We start from the raw sequence: 17,274 nt of genomic DNA, 5'->3' as shown, positions 1-17,274 counted from the left end.
CCCATATAATTTTCCTATTTTTAGTAGACACAGGGTTTCATCATGTTGGCCAGGGTGGTCTTGAACTCCTGGCCTCATGTGATCTACTCACCTTGGCCTCCCAAAGTGCTGGGATTATAGGCTTCAGCCACTGCAACCCAGCCTAAAGATTTTCTGATTGGCAGTTGGTTGAAAGAGTTGTTATCTAAAGACCTGGAATCAATAAAAAGGAATGTCTGGGTTAAGATAAGGGGTTGTGGAAACCAAGGTTTTATCATGCAGATGAAACCTTCAGGTAGCAGGCGTGAGGGGAAATTGATAGTAAATGTTTCTTATCAGACTTAAAAGAGTCTGTTCTATTAGTCTTAAGGTCTGCTTGATGTTAATGCTGGTCAGCTGTGCCTGAATTCCAACAGGGAGGAGATTATAATCATGTCTGACTCCACCTTCCTTTCTTGGCCTGAACTAGTTTTTCAGGTTAACCTTGGAATGTCCTTGGTCGAGAGAAGGGGTCCATTCAGATGGTTGGAGGTGGTTAGAATTTTAGTTTTGGTTTACATTAATGTAAAGGGAGAATGCAAAATGTAGTTTGGTGTTGTAATGTGCACTGTGAGTAAGGCTCATGCTCCCATTTCATTTCTTCTATGTAGAATAGGAACATTTATTGGATACCTAGTGTGTATTATATATATGGAAATGATTATTAGGATACAGGGGAAAAAAGAGATTTTGTACAAATGTAGCGCCTAGAGCAGTGGGTAATACTGATGCAGGAGTTTTTCTCTACCCCTTTGTTGAACTTGGAATGGGGGCACCCCATTTATTCAGCCCACCATGCTCAACCTCTTGCTGGTGGGAGTGTGTGGGCAAGCAAGTGTGGGATCCCGCCAGCCACCTTGGATGTTGGCAGGAGCAGGCTCTGTGTGGGCCCCACAGCAGTGCCCAGGTGGGGGTGCCTTTACCCCAGAAGCCCAAGAGTGCATGTCACAGTGCTGTCTTAGCTCCACCATCCACCGACAGCGGTGTCTCATCAGCTCAGTGGGCCCTTTGCCTCATTGTGTGGGGCAGCTGCCCTCAGCCCAGGAGGGCAAAGGGCCAGTGTGACAACCTTTTTTGGGTACCCACTCTCAGTGGGTCCCAAGCTTTTGTCCAGTGTCCAAAAAGAATTGGGTCACAGGGACACTTGAAGGATGGTGGAGGTGGATAATTTTATTTAGTGTTGGAAGTGGCTCTCGGCAGAGAGGCTAGGTGGAGAGGGGATGGGACAGGCAGATGATCTTCCCTGAAGTCCAGCCATCTCTAGCCAGCTCTTTCCCAAAGTTAAGACATCTCTCCTCCGAAGTCCAGCTGTCCCTCTGTCATCCAAGTACTAAGCAGGCCTGACCCTGCTTAGCTTCCAAGATGAGATGAGATCAGCTGTGTTCATGTTCCGGGTGATATGGCAGTAGATCCAACCATCCTCTCAGTTCTCCAGTTGATATGGTTTGGCTGTGTACCCAACCAAATCTCATCTTGAACTCCCACATGTTGTGGGAATGACCTAGTGGGAGGGAATTGAATCATGGAGGGCAGATTTTATGCCGTTCTCATAATAGTTAGTCTCACGAGATATGATGGTTATGATAAGGGGGAGTTTTCCTCACAACCTCTCTTTGCCTGCTGCCATCCATGTAAGACGTGACTTGCTCCTCCTTGCCTTCCGCCATGATTGTGAGGCTTCCCCAGCCATGTGGAACTGTTAAGTCCAGTTAAACCTCTAATTTTTGTAAATTGCCTACTCTTGGGTATGTCTTTATCAGCAGTGTGAAAATAGTCTAATACACCAGTCAAACCTCTTCTCTGCCCACTGAGTCTGGGGCCTTTATAGGCATGAGATGTTGGGGCAGGACAGGCCATAGGTAGTTTTGGAAAAGGCAACAATCAATTGGTAAAAAGACACTATTCAGAAAGAACTATTCAGGAGAGAGCAGGCAAACAGGGATAGAAGTTCTCACTTTGGGCTGTGGGTTTCAGGGTGTTTGGCTTGAAGGTGGAGTTTTGTTGGGGACCTGCCCTTGTCTGCTTAGGATTTCTCTGCATTCTGCCTCTATCAGTATGAGAAAGTAAACCAACAAGGGTATGTTGATTGCTAAGTTGGGAGTGTCAGTAGACTGCTGTGCTGCAGGAGAAGGAATGAGGTGTGATGATGGGCAGAGCTGTCAAGGAAGGCTTATAGGGGAGAGCACATGTTGTCACTAGCTGGAACTTGAAGGGCAAATATTCTGGGTAGAGGAATACTATGTACAAAGATGAAGAAATAGAGAAGATTTTCTCATTTAGGGGACTCTAGGTGGTAGGTGTGATGGGAACTGGGAGTGTAGAACCCTGAGCAGTAGGAAATGAGGTGAAGAGGATGGCAGGGGCTTCCACATGCAAAAGGATTACTGGGCCTTGTGAAGAAGAGATGTTATCGGGAAGACGGATAGAAGGTGTCTAACCCTATTTGAGTTTGAGAAAGATTGCCTTAGCAGGCAAATGAAAAATGGCTTGAAAGTTGGTGAGACCAGAAAGATCCTGAGGACATGGTTTCAGTAATCTTGGTGAGAAATGACAGCAGATGGAAAAGCGGGGTGTAAGAGGTAAGAAAGAAAACATTCAAAAATAGCTTTCATTGTTGAAGTTGGGTGCCTGGGTATGTTGTGGTAAATACAGGAAGAGATAAGTTTTGAGATAGATGGGAAAGTAAGTTTAATTTTAGAAAATGCTTCATGTTCTTCCGTAAAATGGGATACAATAAACCTACCAACTTCACAGGATTATATGAGGATTGAGTCGATACATAAACTTAGAATTTAGAATAATAATCTGTTAAGGGCTCTATGTATATTCTTATAAGGACTATATGTTAGTAATATGCTTTGGCTGTATTCCCACACAAATCTCATCTTGAATTGTAGCTCCCGTAACTCCCACATATTGTGGGAGGGGCCTGGTGGGAGCTAATAGAATCATGGGGGCAGCTTCTCCAATATTGCTTTCATGATAGTGCATAAGTCTCGTGATATCTCATGGTTTTATGAGGGGAAACCCCTTTGACTTGGCTTTCATCCTCTCTTGTCTGTTGCCATGTAAGGTGTACCTTTCACCTTCCACCATGATTGTGAAGCCTCCCCAGCCACGTGGAACTGTGAGTTCATTAAATGACTTTTTTTTTTTTTTTTTTAGTAAATTACCCAGTCTCAGGTGTGTCTTTATCAGCAATGTGAAAATGAACTATACTTGAAGGATGCTGAGAGGGGAGGTGTAGAAAGAAGTGAGGTATATGGAAAACTCAGGAGAGAGTATTGGTTAGGCATGTGGATTTGGATGCACCAGCGTACAAGTGGCAATAGAAACAGCCAAGATCATGTGGGAGGAGCACGTGGGGGGTAAAGAGAACAGGACCAAGGCTAGGTCTTCCTGAATACTAGCTGTATTAGTCTGTTCTCACATTGCTATATAAAGAGCTACCTGAGACTGGGTAATTTGTAAAGAAAAGAGGTTTAATTGACTCACAGTTTCTCAGGCTGTACAGGAAGCATGGCTGCAGAGGCTTCCGGAAACTTACAGTCCAGGGCCAAAGGCAAAGGGGGAAGCAGACCCGTCTTGCATTATTGGAGAAGGAGGAAGAGAGCGATGGTGGAGGCTTTACTCACTTCTAAACAACCAGATCTTCTAAGAACTCTATCCTGAGGACAGCAATGGGGAGTCTACTTCATGATGCAGTCACCTCCTCCCAGGCCCCTCCTCCAACACTGGGGATTATAATTCGATATGAGATTTGGGTGGGACACAGATGCAAATCATATCATTAGCTTCCAAAGGTACAGAAGAATAGGACCCAGAAAAGGAATGACCAGAAAGGTGGAAGGAAAACCAGGAAAGAGTTTTGTCAGGAAACCAGAGGATGCAGTTGTTAGATTGGATGCCATGGAGAGACGCCCCCCGCCTCCCCCCACTCCCAGGGAAAGGATTGAAAACTGTAGCTTGAATTTAACTTGTGGCACTGGTGATCTTGAGAACACTCTCACTAATGGGTACAAAGGCAGAATATGGTGATTTAAAGAGTAAACTGTGAAGCGTTTTAATTGCTTCATAGTAAAAATGAAAATTGAATATAGTCAGTTCTCTGTATTTATGGGTTTCACATCTGTGGATTGAGCCAAACTTGGGTTAAAAATATTCAGAGGAAAACATCGGCGATATTTCCAAAAGCAAAACTTGAACTTACTGCATGCTGAATACTATGTTGAATCCACTTGAAACAAGTATGTAGATGTCGTAAGTAATGTGGAGATGATTTACAGTATGTGGGAGGGTATGCGTAGGTTATATGCAAACCCTACATCTTTTCATATGAGACGCGAGTGTCCATGGATTTTGATATCTGCCAGGGTCCTAGAATCAATCATTTTTGATACAAAAGGACAACTAGACGTGTCCACTTAGAAATTGTTTCACATAGCTAATTCCACGTATGGAAAAGGCATTATCTCGATTAAAATTTTGTTAATGAAAAAGCCAAACTCTAAAATATTTGTAGAGACTTATTCTGAGCCAAATATGAGGACCATGGCCTATGACAGCGCTTCAAGAGGTCCTGAGAACATGTGCCCAGGTGGTTGGGTTACAGCTTGATTTTTTTACGTTTTAGGGATACAAAAGCCATCAGTCAGTACATTTAAGATATACATTGGTTTGGTCTGGAAAGATGAGACGTCTTGAAGCAGGGACTTACACATTGTAGATGGATTCAAAGATTTACTGATTGGCAGTTGGTTGAAAGAATTAAGTTATTATTTAAAGACCTGGAATCGATACAAAGAAGTGTGTTGGTTAAGATGAGGGGCTATGGAGACCAAGGTTCTTATTATGTAGATGAAATCTCATAGGTGGCCACCTTTAGAAGCAGCAGATGGCAAATATTCCCTATTTAGACTTTTAAAAGGTGCTAGACTCTCAGCTCATTGCTTTGGGACCAGAAAAAGATCTGGGAAGGGAAGAAGATTCTCTATGGAATGTGAAGTTTGTCCCCACAAGAGACAGCTTTGCAAGGCCATTTCAAAGTATGTTCAAGAAAAATATTTTGGGATAAAAATACTTGAGGTTCCTTCAGGGCTTGCTATCTGTCATGTGATGCTATGCTAAAGTCAGATTGGAATTTGGTGTCTTTTTGCCGTAAAGAGTCTGTATCCGACTTAACGTCTCAGTTTTAATGTTAATGCTGGTCAGTTACGCGTGAATTCTAAAGGAAGGAGAGTATAATGAGGCATGTCTGACCCTCCTTCCCACTGTGGCCTGAACGAGTTTTTTAGGTTTCTTTGGAATTCCCTTAGCCTAGAGGGAGGGGTCCATTCCATCAGTTGGGGCGCTTAGAATTTTATTTTTGGTTTACAGTCTTAACTTATTTTCACAGGGCTCTGCTTCAAAACCGACAACCACCTCAGGTAGGAATATATCCAAGCCTGACTCCTGCAGTGTGAGAAAAATAGCTGCTCCAAAAGGCAAAGTGGGGCCCCCGGTGTCCTGTTTGAGGCGGAACAGCGACAGTAGAAATCTCAGTGCTGATCGAGCCTTATCTCCTCAGAGGATCAGGCGTGTGTCCAGTTCTGGTAAGAATAAATAGTTCAATAGTTTGGAATTATTTGAATGTAAAATTTGACAGTCATGATTATAGGACTAACGCATTCTGTCATTTAGCCTTCTGTGGACCAGCATCCTGAGCAGAGAAGGTAGGAACAGAAGGTGACAACACATCCCTTATCTCTGAGCAAGGCAAAGGCTAGTTGAGGAGAGAGATACAGGTGCATAAACCATCTTACAAGCTATTCAGAAGGATGTGTACATAAATAGACAACCGAGTGGCTGTTGTAAATACGAATCATTTCGTTAATTTTTTTCAAATGGTTAAGTGCTTAACAATACTGAAGTGTTGAACAGTAGGTCCACAGTGTGCCCTCAATACATGTGAAGAGATTAATTTTTAAAAAATGTTACTTAGAGATGTATTATAAATTTAGGAGGGATATGAGCGTCACTAAAAAGTCGAATTTTTCTAATATGAACTTTTATTTATGTTGGCTGGTATCTTAGAAGTTGTGGTTTTAAGGTCCTGCTAGGCCAGTGAAATTTGAGAGCCTCAAGAGTAGCTATTAAATATCATACTAAATTTGGCAGATGTACAGATTTCTTTGTGCTACAAAGAAATGGAATTGGAAAAGTCAGCCCTGTGTCACAGAGTAGGATGAAAAGCCTGCTCACCATTCCAGTTGACTGAGAAAATTTGCAGAGAACACACCTTATTTCTGCAGGTACAAGTTAAAGTCATGTCAAATCAATTTAGCGGTAAGCTCCCATACAACAATAGTGAGTTATGTGTCCACACATGAGAATGTTTTATGGAAACTAACAAAAGCAAGCAAATCCCAGAAGATCTCTTTACCTGTCTACAATTTAGTATTTTTAGGTTTTATTTTTCAACCCTATCATGAAGCCTCAAGTGTGAGGAGCCTATACTGCACAGAAATGTTTTAAGGGCTGTTTGTTTAGATTCCGGCCCAGTGTCAAGGTTAAGGTCACATGACCACAGAGGTATGCGTGGAAGAGGAGGGATTGGCAGCACATTTCCATCTCCGTCCCCAGAGGAATGAGGTGGAAAGAGGAATTCATTAGCTTGGAGTGTTCATCATTTGGGAGGAAAAACAGAAGCCAAAAGACATTGGGAGAAACACTGGTGGATATTGCCACACCTGGGGAGTCAAGGCATGAGTGAGATTAAAGCTCTGGTCCTGGCTGGGCATGGTGGTTTATGCCTGAAATCCCAGTGCTCTGGGAGGCCGAGGTGGGAGGACCACTTGAGGCCAGGAGTTCAAGACCAGCCTGGGCAATATAGCAAGACCCTGTCTCTATGGAAAAAAAAAAAAAAAATTAGCTGGGCATGATGGTATGCACCTGTAGTCCCAGGTATTCAGGAGGCTGAGGCAGGAGGATCACTTGAGCCCAGAAGTTCAAGGCTGCAGTGAGCTATGATCATGCCACTGTACTCCAGCCTGGGCAGCAGGGCAAAACCCTGTCCTTTGGTATAGAAGAAAAAGCTCTGTTCCTTACTATCATTGCCCAGTAAGGCTCACGGTGTTTGCCAGAGAATGAGTAGCTCCCTTCATCTTCTGTGAGGAGCACCCGTAGCTTGGTGGCATTGAGTGCGGCCCCTGGTCCCCGGCCTGTAGTTGGATCCCTGTGTTTTGGTTCCACTCTGGCCCCAATATGCTGCCTGAGCAAGTTTTTTACTGTCCCTGGCATCAGCCCTCACATCTGGAAAGTGTTAAGTGTCTGAGGCTCTAAGACCCTGTCAGCCCTCATCTTTCTAGGCACAGTTGGGAGCTCACCGAATTTTCTGAGTAACTGCTGCTACTCGTATGATCCTCTGAATTTCGTGGTGCTTAAATCCCAGAAAACCTAAGCACACATACTTTAAAGAAATTAGGCCCATACCCAGGATACATGAAAAAAGAATTGTTTTATATAGGCGCTCAGTCCCACCCAGCGGAAAAGCAGTTGTTAAGTCCTTGTACTCTCCATCATGTCGTGTCTTAGAGAAAAGTGGATCCGTGTAGTCTCAGTGAAAAGACAGGGCATGCTTTTGAGCTTTTATCTTCCTCTGTCTGTGAGCTTGATAACTGAGTTATACATCCAGATTTTTCAGCCTGAAGTAAAAACTAAATTGCATTTCACTGGGTGGTTTTCTGTATATGAATGGAAAAAAGTTAATATAACCAGAAACATTCTGGATTTGAATTTGAGTTTTATATTTGACTGGTTAGAAGACTTTTATGGAATGCGTCAATATGTGGAAGCCCCAGCCTGCAAAGTGAGACAGGGCCGGTGAGCAGGTGATGGAGGTTAGACGGGGTCGTAAGGGTGGGATCCTAATCTAGTAGGGGTTGTGCACTTAGACAAAGAGGAAGAGACGGCCGGGCACGGTGGCTCACACCTGTAATCCCAGCACTTTGGGAGGCCGAGGCGGGTGGATCAGGAGGTTAGGAGTTGGAGACCAGCCTGACCAACATGGTGAAACTCCGTCTCTACTAAAAATGCAAAAAAATTAGCCAGGCATGGTGGCATGTGCCTGTATCCCAGATATTCAGGAGGTTGAGGCAGGGGAATTGCTTGAACCAGGGAGGTGGAGGTTGCAGTGAGCCAAAGTAGCACCACTGCACTCCAGCTTGGGAGACAGAACGAGACACCAGCTCAAAAAAAAAAAGGAAGAGATACTGGAACTGTCCTCACCATGTGAGGCACAATGAGAAGGTGCCTCAGGAATCTGGATGCCAGGAGGAGGGTCCTCGCTGGGAAGCAGATCAGCTGACACCTCTATCTTGGACATCTCAGCCTGCAGAACTATGAGAAAACAAATTTCTGTTGTTTGAGCCCCCCCGCCCCCGCCACATCTGGTATTATTACCATTATGGCAGCCCGAGCAGACTGAGAAGATGAACTTGATTCTACCTTGTTATGTTTTACAAAAAAATTAATAGCAACTAATTTGTTGTGATGCTCTCAATAAATTGAGAGGTATTTCTTGTGGGGGACAAGAAACTTAATCACCTCAGAGTTAAAAGTGGAGCAGAAAAATCAAGGAGCAGAAAAATCAAGGAGCAGAAAAATCAAGGAGCAGAAACAGTGTGCTTTTAGATAGTGCAAGTCTGTTGCCATTGATTGTACAATGAAGTGTTTGTGTATTAGAAAATTGAAACCAAATGGATTCCACCATATTCACTCACAGTCACTCTGCTGAAAGGTAAGCAGCAGGAATGTTCCGGCCAATTTGGGGTTTTCAGTAAATCCTTTGAGAACACTTAAGTAGAAAACCAGACCCAGTGTTGAAACAGCCATTTTCTTGAAGCTTTAAAATGAATGTGAGAAGGAATGGTAATTCAACCCAATGGAGCTCTTCCTTTTTTTTGAGATAGAGTCTCTGTTGATCAGTCGCCTGGGTTGGAGTGCAGTGGTGTGATCTTGGCTCACTGGAAAGCTCCGCCTCCCGGGTTCAAGTGATTCTTCTGCCTCAGCCTCCTGAGTAGCTGGGACTACTGGCACTGACCACCACGCCCGGCTGATTTTTGTACTTTTAGTAGGGACGGGATTTCACCATGTTGGCCAGACTGGTCTCGACCTTCTAACCTCAGGTGATCTACCCACCTTGGCCTTTCAAAGAGCTGTTCCATTTTACTAGTTAAAATGTGGAGATTTATGAGACTAGATGATAAGCAGTTATAACAAACCAAATCTAAACTACCTTTGCTTCTTGGAAATGCACTGAAATAAGATGAGATAGTGACAAAAATTATTTCTCATAGCAATTATTATAATGTGAATAACAGCTCATGCTGTTAAATATACGTAAGTTCCAGGCTCAGTTTTAATAATTTCATCTGTAAATTCATTTAAACCTCACAATAACTTTGTGAGGCTTATGCCTATTCTGTAGACAAGGACTCCACCACAGAAAAGTTAAATAATTTGTCCAGCGTTACGCAGCTTAGAAAGTGGTAGAGGTGAGATTCAGACCAGCCTGTCATGCTCTTAACTGTCACATTACTAATCCAAATACTACTAGTATGACCATGAGTTTTATTTTAAATAATAAAGCTTAATTTTTTTTTTTGTTTTGTTTTCTGTTTGTTTTTTGAGACAGTCTGATTCTGTCGTCCAGGCCAGAGTGCAGTGGCCCCACCATGGGTCACTGCAGCCTCGAATTCCTGGGCTCAAGTGGTTCTCCTGTCTCAGCCTCCCATGTAGCTGTGACCACAGGTATGCGTCAGCATGCCCAGCTAATTCATATATATGTGTTTTTTTTTTTTTTTTTTTTTTTTTTTTTTTTTTTTTTTTTTTTTTTTTTTTTTTTTTTTTTTTTTTTTTTTNGGAGATGAGGGTCTCACTTTATTGTTTAGGCTGGTCTCGAATTCCTGGGCTTAAGTGTTCCTCTCACCTGGGCCTCCCAAAGTACAGAACATACAGGCATGAATCACCACACTGGGCTAACGTTTAGTTTTTTAAAAATTAAAATTTTTGTTTCCCAGCTGAATGTTTTAGAAACTGTGGCACTTCTCTTTTGAGGCCTTCATTAAAGCTTGATGTCAGTTTACTCTGATGTAAATGATTTTATGTGGTTACTGAAAATTAATGCTGCTTCAGGAAAAATAGCTAATGCATGCCAGCCTGAATACCTAGGTGATGGGTTGTTAGATGAAGCAAACCAGCATGGCCCATGTTTACCTATGTAACAAACCTGCACGGCCTGCATGTGTACCCTGGAACTTAAAACAATAAAAAAAAATACAAATAATAATGCTTCTGAATAACTGCTCAGTAAATCCTTCATGATCAATTCAGACATCTTCAGAGAGACCCACCATCACTCTCTTTTGGAGGCAATACCCGCTCTTACCAGGTTTTAGATGATAAATATGTGTTCTTTTCTACAAGCATGCAGTTGCCCTTTCAGTGGCCAGCCTGAACCAGACAGGATTACAGAAGCAGCACAAAATGCCCTCCCTGCCGTGGGACTCCTGTAAGCTAAGTGAGGAGGAAGAGTGCGGGTTTATGCAGCAAACACAAAGCTGCACAAAGGATGGTGATGGGTGGGGAAGAGGCCCCATGAGAAGAATCTCCAGGGACAAGTCTGTGAAGAAAGGCCTCCTGAAAGAGATGGTTTTTAATTTTCTTCTAGAGGAAAAGAAACCACATTTCAAAAGGGTGGCTCTTTGTTTCAATTCAGTTTATTGTGGGTTAATAAAGGAAAATCCTTTCAAGACAGTAGTCCATCCGAGCTTGCAGTGACTTGCCTGTCATCCCAGGTTTCTCTTCTTTCTTGCTAAGTGATTTCCTTCGTTGTTTGTATAAACTGATTTTTTTTCATTCATTTCATATTAAAAGGAATTGAAAATCTTCAAATTACTTTTATATCCTTTTAAATTTTTCTAGGTGAGAGTTTGAGAGAGATAGTAAGCAAAATTATGAGAGATTTTTTTGCACACTTGCATAAAGTAATTACTAAAAACCAGGAGTTCCTACCCAGTAAGTGGTTGTGAAAGCTAACTTCAGGCCAGACATAGTCAGAAGAGTGAGGTGGGGGGATTACTTGAGCCTGCAAGATTGACACCAGCCTGGGCAACATAGTGAGACCCTGTCTTTATAAAAAATTAAATAACAGTTAGCTTGGCAAGTGGCACACACCTGTGGTCCTAGCTACTTAGGAGGCTGAGGTGGGAGGATTGCTGAACCCAGAAGGTTGGGGGTTCAGTGAGCTGTAATTGCACCACTGCACTGCAGGCTGGGTGACAGAGCAAGAGCCTGTCCCTAAAATGTGAATAAAATCTAAGATTAATGTGTCACTGATAGGTGTTTCTATAGTTGTATGTAATTAAAACACTTTCTTTAGAATGTGTCTCAGGATTTCTTTTAATAAAAATAGTAATAGTCGCTAACAGGTTTTGAGCATGTATGTATGCCAAGCACAGTGCTAAGCCCTTTTTTAAATGTATAATCCCATTTAATTCTTAGAGCTCCTAGTGGGGATACTATGATTATCCCATTCTACAGATGAGGAGTTTGAGAGTCTGAAAGCTCAAGTAACTTGTCCAGAATTACACAGTGGGGTAATTGGTGGAGATGGGAAATGGGCCTGGTGGTCTGACCCCATAGCCTGTGCTCTTAACCCCCTTCCTTTACATGCGTGCAGGAATCTTGACACACTCGTGTCTTCCTTCATGGACATGAGTGAATTCTTCATTAAACCACATGTGTGTGTGAGGGAGAATGTGGGTAAGGCTGGCTCGTGCTAAGAACTATTCTGAGTACTGGAATGAAGTACACAGAAGAGACCAGTTCCTTCCTTTAGGGACCTCAAATTCCAATAAGGCGATTAAGAAAATAAATAAAACTTTTGTATTCATGACATTGAATACAAAAATAAAGAAAGAGCCGAGAATGGTGGCTGTCGCCTATAATCCCAGCAATTTGGGAGGCTGAGGCAGGCGGATCACTTGAGGTCAGGAGTTTGAGACCAGCCTAGCCAACATGGTGAAAATTTCTACTAAAAATACCAAAATTAGCTGGGTGTGGTGGCAAGCACCTGTAGTCTGTCGCAGCTGCTTGGGAGGGTGAGGCAGGAGAATCTCTTGAATGTGGGAGGTGGAGGTTGCAGCAAGCCACAATTGTATCTGGGTGACAGAGTGAGACCCTGTCTCAAAAAAAAAAAGAAAAAAAAAAAAAAAAAAAAGCAAAATAAAGCAGTGAAGGAAATTAGATTTTTAAACAGGTGGTCAAGAAAGGCCTCACTGAGAGGGTGACATTTGGGCAAACACCTGAAAGCATGGGAGGAGGGAGGCATTTGGATGTCAGGCAGGAGGACTTTCCAGGGAGACCAGCCGTGCAGAGACGCCAAGGTGAGGCAGAGTGTGGGGTGTGTGAGAAACAGTGAACCGCCCACTGTGCATAGTAGGGGCTGGAGGACGTAGACAGGTAGAGGACAGACCAGGCATGGCCATGTGGGTGCCTGTGAGACAAATGTCCTTTTTTCATCCTCAGGAACATCATTGCTTGTAAATGCTTGATCTTTTCCAGGCATTTCACACAACTTTCATTTGGCAGTAATTATGGAGAAGATTGCTTTATGGAATGACTCATGGGTAGGCTTAATATGACACAGTGCAGTCTCGCCCATTCATTTAAGAAGTGCTTAGAGTACCTGCTCTGTGTTGAGCGTGTACTAGATTCTGAGACTACAAACAGGATTAAGCAAGTATGCCCTCTTAAGGAGCTTACTGGTTGGAGGGTGAGGGGATAAGGGATGTTTTAAGCAAATCATTACTATGAAAAAACTCTTTGCTCTCCAGATTCCAGCTCAGCTGTCCTGGCCCCTCTGCTGCTTTGCATTTACAGTGCTGTATGCTCATTATTTCCTTACATGTCCATCTCCTTCTAGACCGTGAGATCCATAAGGATGGAGTCCAGCTCTTGGGGATTTTCATGTTTTCCAGTGCCTAGCACAGTGCACTGGTTGCACAACAGGTGTTTAAAAATGTTGCTTGGTTTGATTTGAATGGAGACCTGTGCGCAGCACTGTGTATCCACAGTGAAGGAACAACACTAAATCCATGTGAGGGAGAACTGGAGCAGAGGCGGTGACATTTGAACTGTTTGGAATGTGCCTGTAGGAGCTTGCCAGCAGAGGAGGCTGCTGGCATTCCCGAGGGTGCAGATGTGGCGTTGTCAAAGGATACGGTATGCTTGGGGAACATCAAGGCTGGGGTCAGCATGCCTTGAGCAAACATGTCCCCGGGGCCAATGAGAGATGAGCCTCTGCATCAAGGGAGGTTGAGGCTAATTAGTTCTAATACTCTAGACACAAACTTGCAAGAGCACTGCACACTTTTGGGAACAGACAGCAGAGTGCATGTTTCAGGTGATAGGGAGAAAGAGTGTCTGGTCACCTTTGTTGCTGGTGAATAGTCCCAGTGTCTCCCCAGATGCCGCCTTCAGAGGCTGGGTGGGTGGTGGGCCATAAAGTGAAATGTGGAATAGCAAGAAGTTTTCAGGAAGAGAATAGTGAGTTTGGTTTGGGGCTTATGAAATTTAAGGAGGCTACAGACTGGGAAGTACCTCCAAGGAGTATGTGCATGTTTGAGGTTTAAGAGTAAAAATATGTAGAGACCGAGAAACTATCAGAAAAGAGCTGACATAAAGATAGAAGGGCCAGGCTTGGTGGCTCCTGCCTGTGGTCTCAGCTACTTGGGAGGCTGAGACAGGAGGATCTCTTGAGGCCAAGTTTGAGTCTACGTGAGCTATGATTGCACCACTGTGCTCCTGCCTGTGCAGGACACTCTGAAAAGATGAGAAGTTTTGAGGCCTCAGTGATCTCACCATCTCATTGCTCAGAGAAGCTCTGTTCATAAACCTTGACTCCGAATGAGCCAGGAGGCTCATTGTGCACCTTTTCTGTTCTTATCAGGCATTATCAGCATGAGCGTCAGATGGTAAATAAATTGCTGGTAAACATGTGAAGAACCTTGTTAATCTCCTTTGTATGGTAGCCTGGAAAAGGATGCGACACCTTTAAGTCTTTGGTTTATTACCCTCTGAATTTAAATGTTCCCTTAGTTATGGGACACATGTTCCAGGCCTGTGACTAAGGCACGTATTTTTGCTTAATCCACACCTGAAGCCACAGACATCTTGTGAACATACTTGCAGAGGCAGGTACCGACAGCATCACCGGGAACGCTGTGCTTCTGTGCAGTTTGAGTCATCGTGAGAACCTCGCTTTGTGGGACATTCTTGCTTCTTTGTCAAATTACTGCTCTCTTAAGACTTGCTGTGTTTTTGTTATGACTCACCTGTGTTGTTGTGCCTTTATCTAGGGAGCTTACCCTTGAGTTGAAGCAAATGAGGATAGTCGTACAGAGTCCTAGTGTAATACTGCCTTGACGAACTCAAGAAGGTGGAATACTAGAATCACGTTTGTGACATATAAATGTGAGTGTTACTAAAATACACTGTGTTGTGGAAGATACTTAATAGAGTGTGTATGCTCTGTAGGTCATATGCCAGACTGAGGGATGGTGGGATAAGACATGGTTTCTGCCCTCTTGGTATTAACTGCCAAACAGAAGAGGTGACAGGTTCTTCCCTCGTCACATTTGTTCTTATAATCTAAAATTTAATAAAAGGAACTGTAGGATTTTGGCAGAGGGTGAAATTTCAAATACCAAAGTTTGCTTAAATTTTTTCTTTCGTAATATAGGAGATTATGTAATGTAATAGAGTTACACTCGTAAATAGATAGGGGCCAGGCTTGGTTTAATGTTATGCTTTGTGCTGTTTAACTTTTGCCCCCTGAGATCCAAGGAATAAGGAGGATACACAGGGATTGAGATGCTTTTCAGGACTTGACTGATGTTTTAGAAAGTAGAATGAGAAGAGGAGTAATGACTCAGAGTGTGGAATGTAGAGATTGAGGTCAGAGTCAGTACAGATGCGTGAAAGTACAGAGCAGGGCCAGCGGTGATTAGGACACAACAGATTGGCTTTCTGGCAGTCAATCAAGAAGAGGCTGAGCCAGAGCCCCTGTCTGTCAATGCCAAGAAAGGCGTGTGGGGCTTTGTTTTATTCTTTCCCTATTGTGTCTTGAATTGAACCAGGTAAATCGGATAGTTTTATCAAGTTTCCACTGCTCTATTTCCAGTAGGCTATTTTAAAGATACAGCATTTTAAGTTAAAAGTGAGAAGGAAAATAAACACCCATCATTTTACCACCACCAAATAGCTTTTGGTAGATAATAAAAATTTATGACTATTTGGTACCTTTTCTTTTTGCATATTCTCATGCACATATGTTTATGTGTCTAATGGAGACAGTGTCTGCTGTTTTACTTTTTTGAGATGGAGTCTTGCTCTGTTGCTCAGGCTGGAGTGCAATGGCACGATCTTGGCTCACTGTAACCCCTACCTCTACCTCCCGGCCTCAAGGGATTCTCCTGCCTCAGTCTGCCGAGTAGCTGTGATTACAGGGGCCCGCCACCATGCCTGGCTAATTTTTGTATTTTTAGTAGAGACAGGGTTTCACTTTGTTGGCCAGGCTGGTCTCAAACTCTTAACCTCAGGTGATCCACCTGCCTCAGCCCTCCAAAGTGCTGAGATTACAGGTGTGAGCCACCATGCCCAGCATGGATCACGTATAGTTTTGAAAGTCATGATTAGGACTTTGATTTTTAACTGGAGTGACTTAAATGTTAGCGGGATTACTCTGATAGTTGTGTTGGGAGTAGATGGGATGCCCATGAGGTAGGAACAGGAAGATCAGTTAGAAGGGGTCAGTGTGATGACAGCAGGAAGTAATGGTTTCTGGGACCTGGGTTGTGGCAGTGGGTCCTGGTCAGATTCTAGTATGTGCTTGACAGTGAAACCAGAGAGGTTTGCTTAGATTGGATCTGGAGTGAGAGCAAAGGGAGGGATCACTGATGACCCATGAGCAGCGGAAGGTGCAGCTCTTACCCGAGATGGTGGAATGGTTGGCGGAAACAGATGTTTGGAAGGGGCTATCTGAAACTCATTACATTGAAATGATTGGTAAGAGGCCGTGTGGAGTGGAAAGCTGGATATGCAAGTCTCAAGTGCATGGGAGAAATCTGATCTTTGGATATCAATTTAGGATTCAGCACCATAGAGTGGATATTTAAAGCCACCAGACTGGGTGAGATCCCCAAGGTGGTATAAGTTTAGAGAGCACAGGTCAAGGATAGCTCTGGGGTGCTCCCTAGAGTCTCCAAAGTCAAGAAGGAACAGCCAGGAACATAGGGGCATCCCAGAATCCAGTAAGGAAAGCCTTTCAAGGAGAAAGGAGGAACCAGCTGTGTCAAACACTGCTGGCAGGAGAATGGGGCAGTTAAGAACACAGTTTACAGCAGGTGACAGAAAACCTGACCGGTGGACAAAAACCTGACCAATGATGTAAACCACAGGCTGTGTGTTTATTCATTGGGAGTTCTAGACTCAGGCCATTCCAGGTTTGATTTGGAAATGTCCTCTTTCTGCCTCTCTGCTCGTTTTGCCTCAGCGTGTGGCTTTGTCATTGGCTTTTCAGTTAAAATATGGCTGCAAAGAATTCCGTGTGCATGCCACTACCTCTTGGGACTGTGTTCAAAGGCTGGAAGCAGAGGACGGCATCGCAGGGCAGGGTCCTCCTGCTGTCTCCGTGTATCAGAGGGACACACGGTCAGCGGCTCCCTCCTCATAGTCTTGTCCTTATGTCTGATTGGTGCAGACCAGATTTCACAGTTGCCCCTACTGGCATGAAAGGTTGGGAAGCAAGTATTTGACTTTTTAAACTTTTCTGGGGGGTTAAGCAGTGGATAGAGGTTAGGAAGGACAGTTGGCTCACCAGGAAAGGTGTTAGACACAGTGAGGTTAAATTTAAAAAGAAAAGTTATCAACTCTTTCAACTCTTTTTATTCTTTCTTTGGTCGAGAGCTTTTGCTCGCCTGTATTTGGGGGCATGAGATTTTATGTTGATCTGCTGCTGTTCGTTTCCTTTGTTGTTTTACAGCATGTCGTTTTATTTTGCATATGGTGATTTCTTAATTTTTTTCATTTTTATGTTGTCAAATGTTGTTTTTGTTAACTTTCCCTATGTTTTTATGCATAAGACGGTCCCTACTCAAAGGGAAGACTGACCTATATTTAATTATTGTTTTTTATGATTTTTTTTTTTTTTTTTTT

At 43.4% G+C, this 17,274-nt stretch overlaps 1 protein-coding gene across 5 annotated transcripts in view; it reads left to right on the top strand.

The window, feature by feature from the left end:
* Positions 1-17,274, top strand: part of MTUS1 (microtubule associated scaffold protein 1) — a 156,502-nt gene that overhangs the window by 51,228 nt on the left and 88,000 nt on the right. For all 5 annotated transcript variants that reach the window (XM_017539641.2, XM_017539643.2, XM_037742409.1 and 2 more), the window contains one exon: positions 5,414-5,609. In XM_017539641.2, coding sequence (XP_017395130.1) covers positions 5,414-5,609 — 196 coding nt within the window. The remainder of the gene's footprint in view (positions 1-5,413; positions 5,610-17,274) is intronic.

Source organism: Cebus imitator, unplaced genomic scaffold, assembly GCF_001604975.1.
Source record: "Cebus imitator isolate Cc_AM_T3 unplaced genomic scaffold, Cebus_imitator-1.0 Scaffold120, whole genome shotgun sequence".
NCBI classification, from domain to species: Eukaryota; Metazoa; Chordata; class Mammalia; order Primates; family Cebidae; genus Cebus; species Cebus imitator.
This window is presented reverse-complemented; position numbering and strand designations above follow the sequence as displayed.